The sequence below is a fragment of the Melitaea cinxia genome, chromosome 4 (genome assembly GCF_905220565.1).
Source record: "Melitaea cinxia chromosome 4, ilMelCinx1.1, whole genome shotgun sequence".
Lineage (NCBI taxonomy): Eukaryota > Metazoa > Arthropoda > Insecta > Lepidoptera > Nymphalidae > Melitaea > Melitaea cinxia.
The window spans coordinates 9,249,667-9,269,568 of record NC_059397.1 but is presented as its reverse complement, the minus strand read 5'-3'; the positions used below and the strand labels follow the sequence as shown (position 1 = coordinate 9,269,568).

The following is a 19,902-nucleotide window of genomic DNA, read 5'->3' as shown; positions in this document are numbered from 1 at the left end:
AATAAACCAAAAATAAAGAAAAACACTGGAAATATCATGCATCTGCGATTTTTGAAATTGGCGTTTAGAAATTTTAGAAGAAGAATTGGGGAAAAAATTGGGGCTCAACATATGATTTTTGTAAAATTCAGTATTTAATTAGGGTTAATCCTGGTTTTCTTTTTATTTTATTGCAAACGTACTTTTGACTGATACGTGTTTTGATAAAAGTTATAAACCTAAAGACTCTCAAATTTACTTTGCTTTAAAACGGGGTCCTGAAAGAGCACAAAGTTTATAAACAAAAAACTTGATGTTTGAGTTTATAAAAATGAAACTCTTTTGAATTTAGAAAATCATAGGTATTGCTAGCATTAGTTATTTTAGTACAGATAGAATATTTTATGATAATAAACTATCCATATTACTTATACGATATGAATAAAAGTCGTATCCGCTGAGAAGGGTAAACTTTACAAAACAAATGCAGCGTGGAGAGAGAATCCGAGTACGATATCATTTCAAACTAACTTAATAAAAAGATTGCATGTGAAAGTATTTGGCAAAGTGAAGCTTTGAAATAAAGAACTTTAGTTATTATGTTTGTTGTTCCTGATATATTTTCGTAGACTTAAAGTTCATTCAAGTATTGTTTGTTTGCTTCTTGTTGTAAAACTGAATTAATAAGATGCTATCATATATCATCGTATTAATGATTTTTTTTTACTATAATGATTTATTTTTACTATTTAAATTTCAATTTTCAAAATGTGGGTACATTATGTTTCATAGCATTTTTTCCCACTTTGTGATATAATTCCTCTTTGTGTATATCAGAAAAGATTTAACTTAATCTTGCGAATTGATTGAAATTAGCGTGGAAACTTGAAACCATGCAAATAATACAAAAAGTTCATAATGTAACTAAAAGACATTCATATCATATAAGCATAATAAATAATAAGTTACTTTATTTGGCGGACAGGTAATGTAGCGGCTGTCGGTTATTAGATTACGTAATGTGAAGGGATATAATTTTTTACCTCGGAAAAATTTATTATTTGTAATAAATGTATATACTCCAAAGAGCTATTAACAAATACTGAAAGTTGTTACAATATACTTTTGTTTAAATATTGTGCCTATTTTGATAATCGAGGTGTCGATTATTTTTATTCTAAAGTATCACAACTCTACACGAAGTCGAAGGTTACTTTCCTTTAGTTAAGGTGCGATGAATTTTAGATATGGGTCGTAAAATGAACACAGGAAACCAATTTGTAACCATTTTCGTAAGGAAATTATTGATAGGGGTATTATTTATATTAGTTTCAGTATTTAACTTTGTTTTGCTTAAGAGAGAGCAGAGAGTTTAAATTCTAGTATTAAATTTAAAGTATTATTTTAGGAATTATAAATTACCAGACTATTAATATAGGTTCTTATAAATAATTTTACACGACAAATCATTTGCGGATATTTCTACTTCACGAAAGTGTTCAATTCTGTGTCAGCATTTCTTCTTTTTTCTATCATATTTTTAATAAATATAAGTTTTTAGTGCTACTTAATGTACCATAGGGAAATCCCCCGTTCAATATGAATCCTTTTTATGTTTTTACTTTTAAAACCGCGACGTATGATAAACCAATACAAGTTCTTTTTGTTTTGTTTTCGCTGATGTCTACAGTAGCTTTATGTAGGGTAAGCATTATAGCGTATGAATTATAGTTGAGAGAAGTAATTGAAATGGAAATTCTTTTGAAAAATTACGTACATTTATTGTTAATACGTGTACTCGTATACTCTGTATCACTAGTATTTCAATATCTTCGAGTCTACTTTTACCATTATTAATTCGATCAAGTATATTTTGGAAAATATGCTAAGATTACTTTTGTTTCAATATTTACAATAGAAAAAAAAATCTTGGATAAATTTCATAAATAACAATTTTCATAGTTTCGTCCTTGTAAAGTGGCCTATCATGTCTAGCTGGCAACTGAATCCCAAATACACAAATATGCAAACAAACGGTTCGTCTTTCCTTGAAAACAAAAAAAGTAAACACGTAGATCTATTTTCCTTACGTAGTAGTAGGCAATAACTTTCTTGATGTTAACAAAAGGTATGTCAGCTAAGAGCATCAAATGGCTTATTAAATTTCCTAGTAAAAGTTTAGAATGAATTCAGGTTTGGATGACAAACCTTCTCTTTTCAGTTTCTTTTTATTTTCAATACGTTTTTCTGATAAATATAATTGTTCCCCATTTGAAAGAAAATATCTATGCATATAATTTATATTGAAGTTTTGGCGTAACTTTAAGATTAAAATATACTTTTCTTTTACTATAATTTGAGACTATTACACTATTACATTTATTATTTTTGTGATTTTTTTTCGATATTTATTCATTTTAATAATTATTTTTAATAATGATTCGACTAAACACATCCTCATATATATATTTAAATTAATATGCGTAAGCTCAATCCTCAAAATTTAATAGTTTTTCGTAATGTTTACCATAAAAATGTATATTTTGTGGCATATTGTTAGTAATAGTTAACAAAAATATTTAAATATATTAAATCTCTCTTTATATCTATCCTCTCTATCTCTATTTTCCTCATGTTACGCTTTCATAGTGTGATTACTTAATAAAATATAATATTAAGAGTGTTTTAAGTTTGACGAAGGAAGATAATATACGTATAATAATTAAAACCATACGTCATCGCTGCTTATGACTGCTATTTGTACTATAAACCAAATGACCATTAAAGAAAGTATTTTATACATAAAAAATACATGTATATTTTCACGAACCTTGCGAGATGCTCTGCGCCATTCCATAAATTCAAATCCTTAAGCCCTTAAAGTTGAGCTTTTCTTCACTAGGGACAGGGATCTCAGGTTAACCCAACGATGATTCGAAGCGGGTTACCGTACAGTTTCATGAAATATGGGTAGGATAGACTTACAACGAAGGAAAATTTAGGGGCGAATTTTAGCAATTTGTTATACTTTTGCTTCAAAATATTATTATACGAACTTTAAGCAGTAGTGTGCTTAAAATCTTTTCTACTATTATAAAAGTTTAAATTTAAGTAGTAAAAAGTTCTATGGATGCAATGACATTTCGAAACAATTATATTTAAGTCAGTTAATTTTTCAAATAATACATAGTTTTGCTTTACAGTAGGAGAACCGAATACGAGTACACGCAATTCTAAGTAAACGTTGATTGTAAACTATCACGAGAAGAGGCCGCAAAACTAAAATCATAAATTACAAAACGGGCTAAATGGTTTGACCAAACTTTGTTAAGTTTACTAATCTCTGTCTCTTTCCTAAACAGGAAGTGCTAAGTATTTATGTAGTGATGACTGTATGTTACGGTCTACGTGTTACGGCCTGTTGAAATATGTAGCTCTATTTTCTCTCCTAACTCTCATTCTTAAAAGATTAATTAAAATTATAATTAATACGAATCCCTTAAGGCTTTTTATTTACTTTTTATTTTATTAGTTATTAAGTAGGTCATACTGTCAGAGTACTTACATAATTAATCGAGTGTAATTGTTGGACGTACTTGTAAAGTTATGTGTAACAAGAATTTATTGTTTTTTTTTTAATTTTCGTTATTAAAAAAAGCAACTTTAGACTCATATAGCGAACATTGTATGTTGTATTGTTCATTATCAGAGGCGTAATTAGTGCGTACATATATTTTTATTACAAGTCTTTTAAGAATGTTCGATATTTTAATATTTTTTTTTTAAATATCAATTGCGTTACAAGTTATCCATAATACTCGTATGAAAGCGTAATATCGATTTCAATCAGTTGATTCACTTATTCATATATTTGTAACTTACCAATTTTATTTAAAAACAGTGTCCCGTTTACTTTGAGGAATAAGTAATTAATTTCATTGATTTGTAAAAAGTTTATATATGTATTATAATTATAACAACGTGTTTTATATAAATATAAAATTAATTTATTTGAACATGTAGTAGGACATGTATGTGTTAGGATTTTAAGTTTCCATTTATTTAAAGATCGTCTGAACAATTTGTTCTATTAGTAAAGTACAAAATATAATTTTAAAATGACGATATAAATACTCTCCGTGTATGATGTAAGCCACGATGTACTGAGTACATACCGCTTGTCTCCATTTATAAGCTATGATGTTTACTGTGACAGCAACCAGTGTAGTATGTCCGTTAAGGATTTAAATCGTATTTAATATGGTCAAAACTTCTATTGTACTCGTGTACCTAAAAAAACTTAAAACTATCATTCTTTTGTTTTACCTTACACTCTTAGATTAGATTCATGACTTTATGGTCATCCGCACCCCACATTAAATTTTGCAAATACGTTCCATAGGTCAAAACAGTTTATATATTTATTTCACCAATATATTAGTAAAAATAAAAAATAAATAAATGAAATAAACAAACAAAGACAGAGGTCGTATAAAAATGTTGGTAACAGAAAAAAGGTAAACAAAGTGTTTGCTTAGCAGTGTACCCCACAAAAAGGTTGGTCATTCAGACTATGTTCTAACCCGGGGGACCGACGCAAAGGCCTCCGAATTTTAACGCTGATTTCTTGTGACAGCCTTGAACAATATCCCACGAGCAACAACGACAGCTTTAATTAAGTTAAATAGAAAGAAAAAAAAATACATAAATGAGTTCATTGATTACTTATAATTAAATAAAAAGGTCAACTGTTATAATTTCTTAACTAAATTTTAATTTAATACTTCTTAAACAACAAACGCTAATAATAATGAATTAAATATTTTTATCTTAATAAAATTATCATAATTATAAATAATTAAATAAATTTTACATAACTCAATTCTGAATGAAAAATGACGCTCTATTTTTAAGTTTCACAGAAATATTTTAGTTGTCGATTATTATTGTATTTGTGTTTTTTGTTGTAGTATTAAAATAGATAAAAACAAAATAAATATAATAAAGCTGGAAGAGTCTTTGATTGCGTAATTTAACACATTTCTCTGTATCTATTACTTGTTCTATTTTGAAAATTCTTATTTATTAAGGTAGGTATTGCTTTTGTTTCCTTAGAATTAATTATCATTAATTATGATTCGTTATTGGTTAGATTTTTTTTTAATAAAAAAGGGGAAATTACGTTTTTTTTTGTCCTTTCATACCCTTTGAATTGCTAAATGTAGGTAGTATTTTACAATATATCAAAACGAATTATTTTTTACAACAGTTTAATTAAGTCTTGTTATGAGTCGCTAAGCGTTAAACTTAGACCTTTGTCATGTTCCTTATGTAACTTTCTCGTATTAAACACATTGCTATAAACCTTACCATTCAAATTTTTCCAGTATTATAATAAAATTGAACGCGGAATTGCCACATAAAATTAATTAAGCAGCAGTTGTTTTTGTTTTATAGTTACTGCAATTTTAATTGTTTATAACGAGATAGGTAAATAAGTATATTTTAAATAAAAAAATATTTGAGAGATTGCCATATAACTAAAATAATGTTTTGAGTTTTTGAAAAGATCAATATACAAATACAGATCTTTATTTATATGGGCATAGACATATATATTTATATATTTATTTGTTCTTGTGGTAATTCAGGGTAAATATTACTAAATTAGATTTGTCACATAATACGTTGTCTTTAACAGATATGTTTATCATTGAAAAACGATAAACATCTCATAGGCACGGGCTCTTTGTCTGTGACCCAGATCTTTGAGGACATTTACGGAAAGGACTAAAGAAAGGGGCGAACACAAAAGATTCAGACTAAAGTGGAATAAAAGTGCACCCTAGCTTGACTAAAATAAAGCTTAGATAAAATTACTTGGATTAGTACGAAAATTATCCACCAACGTTCTTTAGAAATAATGTTAAATCTACAGCAACAATTAATCTTTTATTGATTACAGTTGCTGAGCAGTCCAAGTTTGTTTCGTCCCATTTTCTTGACAAGAACAAGAAAGTTAGTCTCAAGTTAATGTAAATGTGTTTCATACTTGTAATTGCGTATCATGTCTTCCGGTGCTGTATTACAGTAAGAAAATAAAAAGCCTAGCTCAAGAGAATATATCCATATAAATTTAGTTATTTCATAGATGCGACAATCATGCTAAATAGTACACAACTATGTGTATAATTTTGTTGAATATATATATGTACTATAATAATAACTTATTCAATGGAGAAACGTGTGCCGTCTGTACAGTAATTGCTATTATTAGTTTTAGAAACATCCTGTCGGTACTACTTAGCCACTACAGTAATAGCAGGAATTGTCTGGAGAGTAATAAATGAAGTTACATAAATTACGAGAAAAACCAACATACGTTCAAAGTTCAAAAACACATTATATAAATATTCGTATATATAAAATTGAATTAGAATAATGCGATTTTCTAGTTATTAATTTTAATATAACAATATTAAGTCAGACAATTAGTAAGTATTTAATATTCGTATTTTATTCATAGTTAGACTTCACGAATAACTTTATCCGCGTGTGCTCCCCGCTGTAGCACCTAAGTAGACCGTGGATAATTACTCAGTAGCCAATTTAAAATCTTTTAAATAATTATAAAAAGGGTAATTTTGGTTTATTTTTAGGTTTTTAATAGCTTAAAATATATTGTTTTAAATTACAGAAGATGAGCGCTGTTGTATTCCACTTACATTTGCGATTTTGCATAGCTTACAGCGAACCATTTCCGTTAAATGTCTCATTTCTTACGTCGGTATACTAGTTTGGCGATACTCACATTGAGTCACTTCAGCCTGTAATATCCCACTGCTGGGCAAAGGCCTCTTTTCCCATGTAGGAGAAGGATCAGAGCTTAATCCATCACGCTGCTCTAATGCGGGTTGGCGGATATATTTCCTACTATGAGTAACGATCGCTATCAGGTACATGATAACAACCGGGACCGACGGCCTAACTTGCTCTCCAAGGCACGGTGGTGAGACCCACAAGAACTGAACAAATTGCCCAGACCACGGCAAACATTTGTATGGCCAAAAAAATGCTTGTCATGTGCGGGAATCGAACCCGCAACCGCCAGCGCAACAGCCACAAATAAACCAGTGGTGTGACCGTTGCGCCAACGCGGCGTCACACTCATATTGTTTTTACATTATTGTAATTAACTATTTTTAAATTCTTTTTTGCGTACATACTTTTAGTTTTTTTCTTTGTCCTTTCTTGTTTGTTTATATATTTTGTCTTGTGTTAGTATGTATGTCTCAAATAAACATAATTTTATTTGATTTGATTATATGTCTCGCAACTGTGTACGGGCTTGTTTTCATATGTAGGTAGAAGTGCTTTACAATGTTGTACGTTCACTGAAACGAGCAATATATTTTCATTTGTATATGTTAAACTATACTAGGATTTATAATTTAACTTTAAACACTAGCATGGCCCTATCCCACGTTGACACAGCTCGCCACTCTTATGATTGATTGTACAAAGACATGAACCAATTAAAGCTGTCCACTACACTGGCTGACGTAAAATTTACCAAGATTAATTGGACCACCGCAGTTTGATATGACAAATTGAGAAGTAGATTGGAGCTTAGGCTAATCAAACGGCAATTGGGGTAATTTATATAATAAATGTGTTTTAGACTTCCATTTTAGTTGCCGAGGAAATAATTTTGAAGTTATTGTCGTTTGAGCCTTCATTCTGTCGTTAAAGTAAAAAAAATAATTTTGATTTTGTCACTAGATACCATTCTTAGACTCAATGAAAGATATTTGTATCGCATAATGGGATTTTGTAATTTTATTTGTTGAATATAGAATACAAAAATCGCATTTACTGGTACCTACTTTGAAGTTTTTTTTAATTATACTATGATTGAAATTATTTTTATATTTAAGTTATATTAAGTTATACGTTTATTACTTTTAGAATAAGGATAATTAATTTGTTCAATTGTTACAACAGGTGGAAATTTTACGTACATAAGGTATTTAAATTGATCAAAAAAATAAAAATTATCGATGATATCGAGATTCTTCAAACGAAAAGTTTCGGAATGCATTGGTATTACCAGACTGACTATACAACATCATAATATCGACACCCGTTTCTCTCGCAACATGGATGTTCCGCTTATTTATTTAGTAATATTTCTTACTTTATGTAGGCGTGGTTTAGTTTAAAAGCGTGTGTCTTGGGCGAGCGACATAATGGCACTTCGGGGAACAGGCTCCGGGAATCTCCATACAGAAAATGTAAACATACTCTTGCAACTTTAACTTCTCTGCCATCTAAGTCTGTATTGCTCTGTCTGTGGTGTTGTTTTGATACTTTATTTTATGCATTAAATAGTACATATTTGTTGAGTAATAAATTAAGAAAACTATAATATTAAGGAATTTCGGGACACTTTTTACGAAAAGTTTTTCCTGAAAGATTAGTCCAGATTAGTTTCCTACCCAAAGGGCTTTACCACTTATGCCATTTAAGCTGTGTTTTGTGAGCAGGAAGCCTGTTTTCGTTTTTGTTGAATAAATACGTCTGTTTTCATTTGTATATGTTGTATATGTGTTTTATGTTATTTGATTATGTATTCATATAAATATATTGGATTAACCCTTGTTGATAGGTTGTTATATTTTCATTAAAAGACATTTATATACATTTTTAACACTCAAAATTCCCCAAAGGCTTATATCTCTGTAGACGTAAAAAGTTATGTACCTGTATGATTTTTTACTATTACACATAATTTTTATTTAGTATAACTTACCATGGTGGAATACTGCAATTCGTTGACAAAATAAATAAAAAATAATTTAATAAATGAATGAAATCAGACATCCAGTCATAACAAATTAAAAAAAAACCGTTTGTATTTTTGTTCTGTTTTTTCTGCTTATAAGATTTAGATATCATTTATTTAGTAATGAATAATTTTATAAACTAAATCATCTGATTCCGACTTAGTTTTGACTACCTTACCTTATCTATATTCTGGTGTCTCTTTATTCGTGACACCACAAAGAAACACTCAATATATTACAGGGAACCTAAACAAGGTATAAAAACGGTTTTACCGAGGTATCCAATGACAACGGCAGTCTACGTATGGGACGTCTAATGAACGCCAAAAAAGGTTGTACAAAAACATCACAGACATAAAATATTCAGGGAGCTCGCTTTTACTTATACTGTAGGTACCTTGTGTGTGAGCGTCGGTTATTAATGTGGCATAAAACTATATTTTTAAACTTATTGACTATTCTCAGCAATAGAAGGATTTTATTTTATGACAGTACCTACTACAATTCAATTTCTATTACATTGGTATTAAATTGTATAGATATATAGTTGATTTAGAAACAAAACTTCTTGCTAAAGAGATTATGCATTATTTCTAAGTTTATTGAAAAATAATAAAGTCTGTGTCTAAGTTACTTTTCGCCATTTATTTGTAAATTAATTAGAAATGTGATATTTTATTTTGCAATCGAAAAATATATGTGTATACAGTAAAATTAAATTAACACAGTGACTGTATATATAATAATTTATATATAATAATGTAATGTTATCTTAATATATAAAACAAAGTCGGGTTCTTTCGAACACTTATAACTCGAGAACGACTGGACTGATTTTCATGGTATTTATTTTGTTGTATTTGTCTCTGTCCCGAATAGCAGATAATTATTAAAAACATTAGGAAATTGACGAAAAAAAGAAAAAAAATCCATTTTTTTTCATTCGTTCATGCGTTTCGTATCTTTCAAAAATTTAGTTATTATTATTTTTGGGCTGAAATGGCTTTCAGTTGTGCCAAGTCAAACATTTAGTGTTCATCCCGTCAATACGATAAAGTCGCTTCTGAAATTAAAGAACGTATTTAAATAAAGGTTTCGAATCGACAAGATGTATCCACAATATTCGGATAGTGGCGTATTATTATTTTGTATAATCTAAGGAAAATATATCAAGCTATTTCAATATACAAGAGATGACAAATGAACAAAGTATTTGATTAAAAATAATTAACAATTTATACTAACATTATAAAATTGAAGAGTTTGTTTGTTTAAATGCGCTAATCTCAGGAGTACAAAAATAATTTTTCAGTTCCACCCAGTAGTTCCTGAGATTCGCGATTTTAAATACACAAACAAACTTTTCAGCTTTATAATATAGCCTGTGTATCCCACTGCTTGGCATAAACTTTTTTCCCCATGTAGGAGAAGGAACAGAACTGCCACAATGCTGCTCGATGCGGGTTGCCGGATATAATTATTCCCGACAAAGAGTAACGATCGCTATCAAGTGTACAAGGTAACAACCGGGAGCAACAGATTAACGTGCTCTCCGAGGCACGGTGGGGAGACCCACAAGGACCACCAATTAGACCTGAAATAAATGTTTGTATAAACACAAATATCCATTCCGAGAGGGAATCGAACCTGCGACCGTCGGTGTTTAGGCGCCGCTGACACGGCTAACGCACCATTACACCAGAGCGGTCGGCAATCGAAATTGTGGTATTTAAATTCTCGAAACTTTGTTTTAATGTGGTAGTAGTAATGAAAAATAAAACAAAAATTTATTTCTAAAACAATTTTTTTTTCTCAGGTCTGCGTAGATTATCAAATGGAAGTTCGTAGGTGAGGGCGCAAGGCGGGCGTTGCGCCCAGCCTGCGCCCGCCCATGGCATCTATATTTTGTGTCAGGTAAGAGACAGTCATATCCCACCAAAAACATTTTCATGTAAAATGTTGCCAAGACGAGATCATATGACTCGCACTGTCAAAAAGTTATCAGATCTCTTGTAGAGCCAAACTTCTAACTCTACACGCCCTAACTCTACAAGCCCTAACTTCACAAACTCTACACCTTAGTCAAAATATGTGGCTTGGCCGTTTCGTTACTACCGGCTGCCGATGTTGCAGATGACGATTTCCTCCGGGGTTTTTTAGATATCAATAAAATCTAAAGTATAAGAGCTATGCAATTGAAACTTTATATGTTTAATAAGTTCACTATTGACATCATATCCCCAGAATTTTGTTTATCTAGTATAATCCAAAACCAAGTTATGAGGGTTCAAAAAAACGACGAAGCACTTCGAGAAAAGATAGGTAGTGCTTTTCGTGGTTTTTTTTTTTTTGGTTCGTCTTGGCGGGGGCACTACCGTGTCCCCAGATATACTGTGGTAATTGAAGTATATAGATTAATTTTTATTTTTATTTAAATTAAAACTTTTTACGATGAAATGTCTTGTTCGTCAGGTAAAATGTTAATTTTACTTAATTATATAAAAATACATAATAGAAAAAGGCAAAGGAGATAAATTTCTTTGCTCATGAATCGTATTTTTGCTCAATAAAGTTATATAATATTAATTTTTGTAGACTTGCAATGAGTAAATATTATGCCAATAAAGGACTTTTAGCTGCGTTTTTCCAAATTTTAAACATGATAGATCTGTAGGTGTAATATAGTTCCGCGTGAAGAAAATCCCTAGCCCATTTTTAATTTTTACTTTGTCTTAATATACGTGCTATTCTAGCAACGTACCTCTGCATAAACGTAGAATAGGTATTATTTTTCTTAGCCCTAAAAAGTTGAACAGATAAATAAATCTATTCGACGATTGTATCGATCTGTTGTGATATATATATATATATATATATATATATATATATATATATATATATATATATATATCACAACAGAAGAGTATATGCATATATATATATATATATATATATATATATATGCATATACTCGTAAATATATTTTGAATTTTATGTAATAAGCCGTAGCCGTCCTCCCGCTTTACTTTGTCGTATATCGCTTTAATAAAAAATGTACGTTAATGTTGCACGGTTAGCGACCTTTCTGTTGTATATCTACAAATACTATATTTTAAACTAATTTTAGAAAGATATATAATAATTTTTTTTTTTGTGAAAGATAATTCATGATTACCTCATTTTTCGTATCAGTTTTTGGTTCGAAATTAAAATATGATATATCTCATCTGGCAATTAGAAAAGAATGTTTGTGCTTAATGGCATTAAATAGTTTAACACTTAAACGATAGCTAAATGATCTTTTAAAGATAGCCGTCTGCTAAATTATTAAATACTGATAATAGATATAAAATTGTTTTACTTTAGTCTGTAATATTACTTTTAAATATCCAGTATGTGTATATATCTATTGTTCATTACAGTATTCTGTGAATTTGATATTTATATTAAAATCACAGTAGAGGTAGAGTTTCAAGAGTAAAGTCTTTTCATCCGCTTCAATACTAATAACGATTTTTTTTCACTATTTTCGAAAAATAATCTACAATTATTTGAGTTTTTGCTCTCACATTTGTTGTGAGAATTGACTGTTGGATTGATATTTAAGAAAATGATTTATGATACTAACTGTAGGTAATCTGATTCAAATAGTCAGCAGCGATATATTCTCAGTTTAGTTCGTGTTCAGTAGCAATATTGTTTGAACGCTGTTGACTGCGTTACGGTTAATATCCATATTATATTATTAAGGACCACAGCTTGAAGTGAAAAAAGTTTTGGAAGTTTAAAGTATTTTTTTTTAAACCTCATACAATCATTGCAATAAATCTTTACCACGCGCATTCGCCTCCTCAGATGAAAAATATATTTTTTTTAATCTTGTTATTAGATATGTTTCACAAAGAGAAAAAGGTTAACTTTGCTTTAAAATATACTTAACGAACACATGTAAACGTTATTTATATACAAGCTTTTTACTAGAATATTTAAATAACTGTAGAATGTTCGTATTTGTACATGCTTATTTAATAAAATACATTCCTTATAATATACCATCGTCCAGTAAAAATTCAAACAATATTTCATTTTAAAATTTTAATATAAAAGTCTCCGACGTATTGAATTTTATATGACGTTATATTCGGGTTATTGGCTTATTACAAGATGATATATTGGATTTTTGGTTACCAAATTTATAATTTGTGGTATAAAAGTAATCCTAGTTATTCCCACGGATATCAGTGGGTATACCAATTATTTTGTTCAGTGTGAAAAGGTTTATTACGTACCTTCTTCTAGCTAGCTTTAAAACGAATTAGATATTGTAATTTTTTTTGGGTGTGTAGAAGAATTAGTTGAATTGTTGTTTTGTCTGGTGTTAACTCACAACTTTCGGTTAATATCCATATTCTGAACAGAGTAACGGAAATGTGGACTTATTTCTATACAGTAATATAGGTATATCAACCACAGTTTTTATAAATGTAAATTTTGAAAAACTTTGTCCTAGTTCACTTATTTAGTTTCTTGCTAAAGAAAAGTTTAGAATTCATTTGTAAAAGAAAAATAAAATAAAATATAAAAACAATTACTTGTTTTTAGTCTGCATAAAAAATAAAAAGCGACAGTGATTATTCTTTTGATCCTACAAGAATGGAGCTAAAAGAAACTAATTTATTTATACGTTAAGGGCCTGTTTCATCAGTTGTAGATAACGCTATTTGACGTAGGACAGTATCCCACATTAAAATTGTTTGATTAATTATTCTTTTTTATTATCGAATTCTACTAAATGTATGATATATTTATATTTGAATATATTAATATTAAAGTTGCAGTTTATAAATTGAGGAGAAAGAGGTCCTACTGGCCTATTCTACATTCCGCTGTCGAAGCCTATTTGCATTGTTATCCGTAAATATCTATATATATGAATTTAAGAGAATGAGATTGAAAGGAGAGTGAATGCAGGAAACAGGGTGAATGGAGCTTTGCACTCCTTTATGAGCAGTCGGAAGGTGTCTAACAAGGCTCGTTTGGCTGTGCATGAGGAGGTGTTGGTTCCGACACTCATGTACGGAAGTGAATGTTGGGTATGGCAGAAGAAACATGAGAGCAGAATAAATGCAGTTGAGGTGAGAGCGTTAAGAAGTACGATAGGAGTTAAACTGAGTGACAGGATAAGAAATAGTGAGATAAGGAAACGTTGTGGTTTGAAAGAAGATATAGTGACAAAAGTTGAGAAAGGTATGCTCAGATGGTTTGGCCATGTCGAGAGAATGAGTGAAGAATGATTGACGAAAAAAGTGTATAAGGCGTAAATGGAAGGGTTGGAAGGGGTAGACCTAGGCGGATGTTCCTAGACCAAATAAGGGACGTCTTGGAAAAAGGCCAGGTCAAGAGTACCCTAAACCGAAGAGCATGTATGAAGGGAATAATGAAAGTGGACGAAGCGAAAGAAGTATGTAAGGACGTAGCAAATGGAAAGAAGTGGCCTCTGCCTACCCCTACGGGAAAGAGGCGTGATTATATGTATGTATGTATAATCCGTATAATCTAAAGCCTTTGAGTATTTTAATAGTTGCAGGTATTTAAAGTATCTGAATTTTATAGCTTTTTAATAACTAAGAATATCTCTACAGTGACGTAGCGAGCTTAACTCGCGCCCGGGGCACAGTACATTCTTAGCCCCCCCCCCCCCATTAGAAAACCAAATAATATGTCCAGTAATTTTTTGTTTTGCGGACTATTTGGCGCGCCTTTGTGAGTAGCGACTAGGGCATGATGCCCCCCTTGGCCCCCCCTCGCTACGCCATTGTATCTAGCATACAAGCTACGAAAACAAAATTAAAAATTACTAATAATTTACTTTAACTCCGATGCCTTTATCTTTATGTTATTTCCAATAAAAATGTTTAATAACCTCTTTTAATTTAAGAATGGATTGCAATAAGCATCAATGCTTAAAATTTTAATCTCATTGTTATTTCGATAGTGAAATATTATTTTGTTTAATAATCCAAGTAAATTATTATTGAATATTTTTTATTAATTTATTTCTATGAATTAACTTGAAACAAATGTTTATATTAGTTGTAACCTCAATATTGTTTTTATATTCAGATTTGTGGTGCACTGGGCGGCTACATTACTAGTGTGGGCAGTCATCTGTGAAGTACGCGGACAGCACTTGACTCCGACATTAGTGCCTTCCTGCCCTACACAGTGTATTTGCCTCTCACAGTCACAGGTGAACTAAGAAATATACCTTGTTTAATCAAACAATATATTGCTTTTCATGATTTTTTTCGATTAAAATATCCTGGTATTACGAAAAGAACATAAAAAATTCATACAACTATTTCGAACGCTGAAAAATGATTTTTACATTGTACATTTTAATTAAATAGTATTATAATGCATTTTATTTATTCAATAAATACTTTTGTTATAAAATAATAAATAACATTTTATATGTGTGTATAAAAATATCAGATTTTTTATTTTTTATTCAGTCATTTAGTTTTTGTTATCGCTGACTACATCTGGTGTCCCTCGTAAAAGTAAAGACGACCCTTCAATTCACTTGGCCTTTGTAATGTGATAATTTTAGGTGTTAAATATTTAAAGTAATTTTTATTTTATCCTTAATTCAAAACATTTTTGTTCGAAACTTTTAAACAGTTACGTTGTTGAATATGTAATAATTATAGTTTGTTAGGTTTCATTTCGGATCTGTTTATTTACAAATTATACAAATAAATTGTTTCTTACATTTAATAAATCTTTCAATAAAATGTGGCTTAAAACTAATTTTATATACATGCAATTTATGAGACCGCTACAATATACACGAGTGAGTATCAGCAATATATTGAATTAAACGGGTACATTATAAATTGTATTGTATAATACGCAAATGAAATTGATATTGGTTATTTGCGAAGATTAAGTTTGGAACAATTCAATCAAAATATGGGCATGCAACTGTGAGTGCCAAGGGGATATCCGGCGGAGGATTAATTTTATTGACAAAGCAAACAATACCAATCGCTACAATTGTGATGCGGAATTGATCGTTATATATTTTATTTATATACATATATATTTATATCGTTGATCGTTAGACATTTTATAAATATAAATAGATATGATATATATTGTCCATTGTTAACAGATAATGTCGCTATTACTTTTTGTAGCTATCTAAGGGGGTGATAGACGTGCAAACCTTAAAATACGCGGTTCTAAATATCGCGAACTTACTCGGCTCGACGTCCACCTCGGTGACAGACGTGAAGTTTACTCATTCTGTATTGCGATGTTGTCGACAGAAGAAGCTTTGTGTTATTTAGGAATTGTATCGTATTACATTTTCAAAACCTAAAAAAGACGAAGTTCTGAAATAATTCATTTTGAGTCATCTCAATCAAAAGTAACAAAAATTACAAATACTTACACTACAAGCGTTGCGCGTCCACGGACGGGCGAAACATAGCGTGTTTGCTCACAAACAAAAAAAACCGACTTCAATTACATCAATAAGTAACACAACGTAGGTAGACGAAAAACCAGTCAAGTAAATACGCAATTATTAGAAATAGCTCAAAATTTATCTGTTAGATCGCAATCAAATGGACCACACGAAACATACCATCTTTCGATTAAAATAAAAATCATGGAAATCGGTCCACCAGTCAAAACTTCTGAGATAACCATACATAAAAAAAAGTACAATCCTATTGAGAACCTTCTCCCTTTTTGGAAGTCGGTAAAAATGGCGGCTTGTGGCTCGCAGTGCTGCCACACGTACGAGCGGAGGCGCGTTACGAGCAAAATTTCAAACTTGTCGGATCGCCAACGAACTTACTCGGCGGTTTTAAAGTACACGTACTTAGGGTGACACACCAGCGAAAAAGGTCGTCGCGCCACAAGTTCGCGAACTTATTCGCACGTCTATCACCCCCTTAAGCCATGCATATAAATACGTTTGCTTTCAATTCGTATTTGAAAATAAATTTAAGGTTGATTCAAATGATACATTTTGGTTAATCAGACGTTTAAAGTACACTTTTTTATGAACTGATTTATATCTGACTGAGCCAAGTTCGTGCAACATCTGATGCACGGTTGAGACTTGAGGTACAGTACCGAAATATCTATGGGCATATACTACGGCATCTGCCCGATCTTGACTGGATTAGATGATTGAACATCGTATCAATGTATTTGTAAAAATTTGAGTTACTTTGGATTGAATGTGGTTTCTGTAAACCTATAAAATTGTATGGTTGTCGATATTTTTGGGTATAACAGTATATTAAATATATTCACTAAAACCAAGTATTATTATTACAGTGTGAGAGTTTTAAAATACTGTTAAATAATATTTTTAATACTATTGAATATTAGTATGAACTATTGAATGTAATTTATGAATGAAATAAAATATTTGTTTCAGGTTGTTTGTAACAGTGCAACACTACGCGGGGTCCCATCAGCACTCAGCTCAAGCGTTATGCAATTGTCGCTGTCACGGGCTGATTTGCGAATTCTTCGATCGGATGCGTTTGCCCACTTAAGGCAGCTTCGTCGTCTCTCACTTGATGCTTGCAATCTTACCCGTATTAGACCTTTCGCATTCCGAGGTCTACCTCGCCTAAACGAGTTATATATACAACATACACCTCTAGCAACAGTCGATGCTTTCGCGTTCGCCGCTCTCCAAAATATATCTTCGATCGTTCTGACACATAACAGAATAGCCCAAATAGAAGGTTACGCGTTTGCCGGGACAAATTTTATAAAAGTCATTTCCCTAAGAAATAATCCTATTAAACGTATTTTAGCACATGCATTTTCTGGTCTTAACGATGTAACGCGGATAGAATTTCCGTCCGGTATAAGATCTATTGAAGCTCAAGCGTTCGCAGGATTAGAAGGAGTCGGTACATTAGAACTAGCTTACATGGATCTACCGGCGCTTTTGCCCGATACTTTTTTTGGTTTGACTCGTGTCGGTCGCTTAGCGCTTAGAGAATCAGATCTTGGAGTCATCAAGGTGGGCGCTTTTGAAGGGTTGCGACACGTTGATATACTAGAAATGTGTAATAACAAAATTGACGGTATCGAAGAGCTTTCATTGATACAAAATAATAGCGTCCATACTTTTAAACTAACCGGTAATCATATGCTAGAAACCCCAGAGGCGGTTGTTCTCGAAGTGGAAAACATCGTGATTCGCGGTAATCACCTGCCATGCGAGTGTGGGCGCGATCCCCTAGCGAATCCATTAGCATTGACATCAGATTTTGCAAATGAAAATTTGTGTATATCTCCGCTTAAAGTACGTGGGCGAAGTTTGGCAAGTGCGGCAGGTGCGGCGTGCCGCGGCGAGGGCGGGGGAAGCGCGCGCGCCCGCGCCGCGGCCGGTGCCAGCCCCGCTGGGCACGCTCTCGCTCCGCGCCTCGCATTTACGTTGGCAGCCTTCACTTTTTTTGTAAACAGCTAACCGCCCTCAGTGTTCAATTATCTCTGTTGTGTATTGTATGTGTCTGTAAATATTGTAACATAAGTGAGTATAAATGCGAGATTTTACATTGAATGGGTCCGATCATTCAGTATACATTGGACCATGAATAAAATTTGCCTTTGGAGAATGTGTTTTATTTACCTATATCTCTCTTGAGTTTTGTTTACTAAAAGTTAGTAAAATTAGTTTATTTCATGTATATATGTAGATATATTAAAATATAATTGTGTTTGCAAACGTAAAAAACCTACTTCAATTACATCGACAAGTAATACAACGTAAGTAGACGAAAAAAAATTAAGAAACGCACTAGTCGTCACTACGATTTTCGAAAATTCACCTCGAGTTCTATGGGATACCATCATTAGATCCTGCTTTCTTTATCATGGTACCACCCTTGGGATATCTCTTTCTAACAAAAAAAGAAAGAATCAGCTAAATCGGTTTATAAACGAGAAAGTTATTCGCGAACACACAGAATATATTATATAAAGGGTCGATTTGAAAAACCTCCTCCTTTTTGTAGTCGGTTTTTTATTATTATTTAACATTAACATCCACGGGCTCAAAATGGCCATGCCTTTTCTTAAATATGCATTATAATAGCCACAGGCGATTTATCATTAAAACTACAAATCGACAGTCCTGTGACTGCTTAGTAAAACTAGGATGTGGTCCGACGCTGACGGTTTTTTTTTACCTTACATAAAATAATTCTTTGATGAAAATAGTATACACATAATGTATTCATTCACAAAATATAATTACTTTTATTATCTATGTTTATCAGTCGGTTAAAAATAACGATTTAAGAGAGCATTTTGAATTTTTCATTTTGTTCAAGCCTCCAATTAATTTTGGCTGAATTTAAAGAGCTCCAATAAAAGCAAAATATATCGGAACTTTGCGCTGTATAAATAGCTTTTATCTGCATTTCTAGTCAATTAGTAGACGACATCAGATAGAGGCTGATTAATGTCGCAAAGTCAGCGTCGCCCTGAATAAAACTATCAGACTTCTTACGACTAGGTGAATATATAATATATTCTTAGACTTAATTTAAATGTCGGAAGTAATAATGGGGAACTGAAAGCAAAGTTTGAGAAGTACTGAAAATAGCAACTAGTAGTTAACGTTGAATATTAGACCTAAATATGTTTACAAATATGTATTAATATATTCTTAATATAGAACGTTTTTATTTTCTTTTTCTTTTACATGAATTACATATGCATAAAAAATGCGTTAAATTATTTAAAAAAAAAACATTAGGTACACACACTACCATGTATTTGACACACACGCATACAAACATTATAAACTCTTTTATTTATTATTATAGAAGTATAAGTCTTTGACAACAGAACGGTCGAATATCGACCTCTGGGCGATAATTAGTATGTACCTATAATTGTGCTTGCTCGAGATAACACAAAAAGTAATAATTTGATCTCGATAAAACTTAAATGGAACACACATGACACGTACCACCTTTCGATTTAAAAAAAATCATCGAAATCGGTCCACCGAGTCAAAAGTTCTGAA

At 31.4% G+C, this 19,902-nt stretch overlaps 1 protein-coding gene across 1 annotated transcript; it reads left to right on the top strand.

Annotated features, from left to right (window-relative positions):
• The first annotated feature begins 4,476 nt into the window (after positions 1–4,476).
• On the top strand, positions 4,477–18,481 carry LOC123670331 (leucine-rich repeat-containing protein 4B). Its single transcript, XM_045603832.1, has 3 exons — positions 4,477–4,496; positions 14,949–15,075; positions 17,287–18,481. Exons 1-3 carry the CDS (start codon positions 4,477–4,479, stop codon positions 18,334–18,336), a joined length of 1,197 nt encoding a protein of 398 aa, XP_045459788.1. The 3' UTR covers positions 18,337–18,481.
• The last annotated feature ends 1,421 nt before the right edge of the window (positions 18,482–19,902 follow it).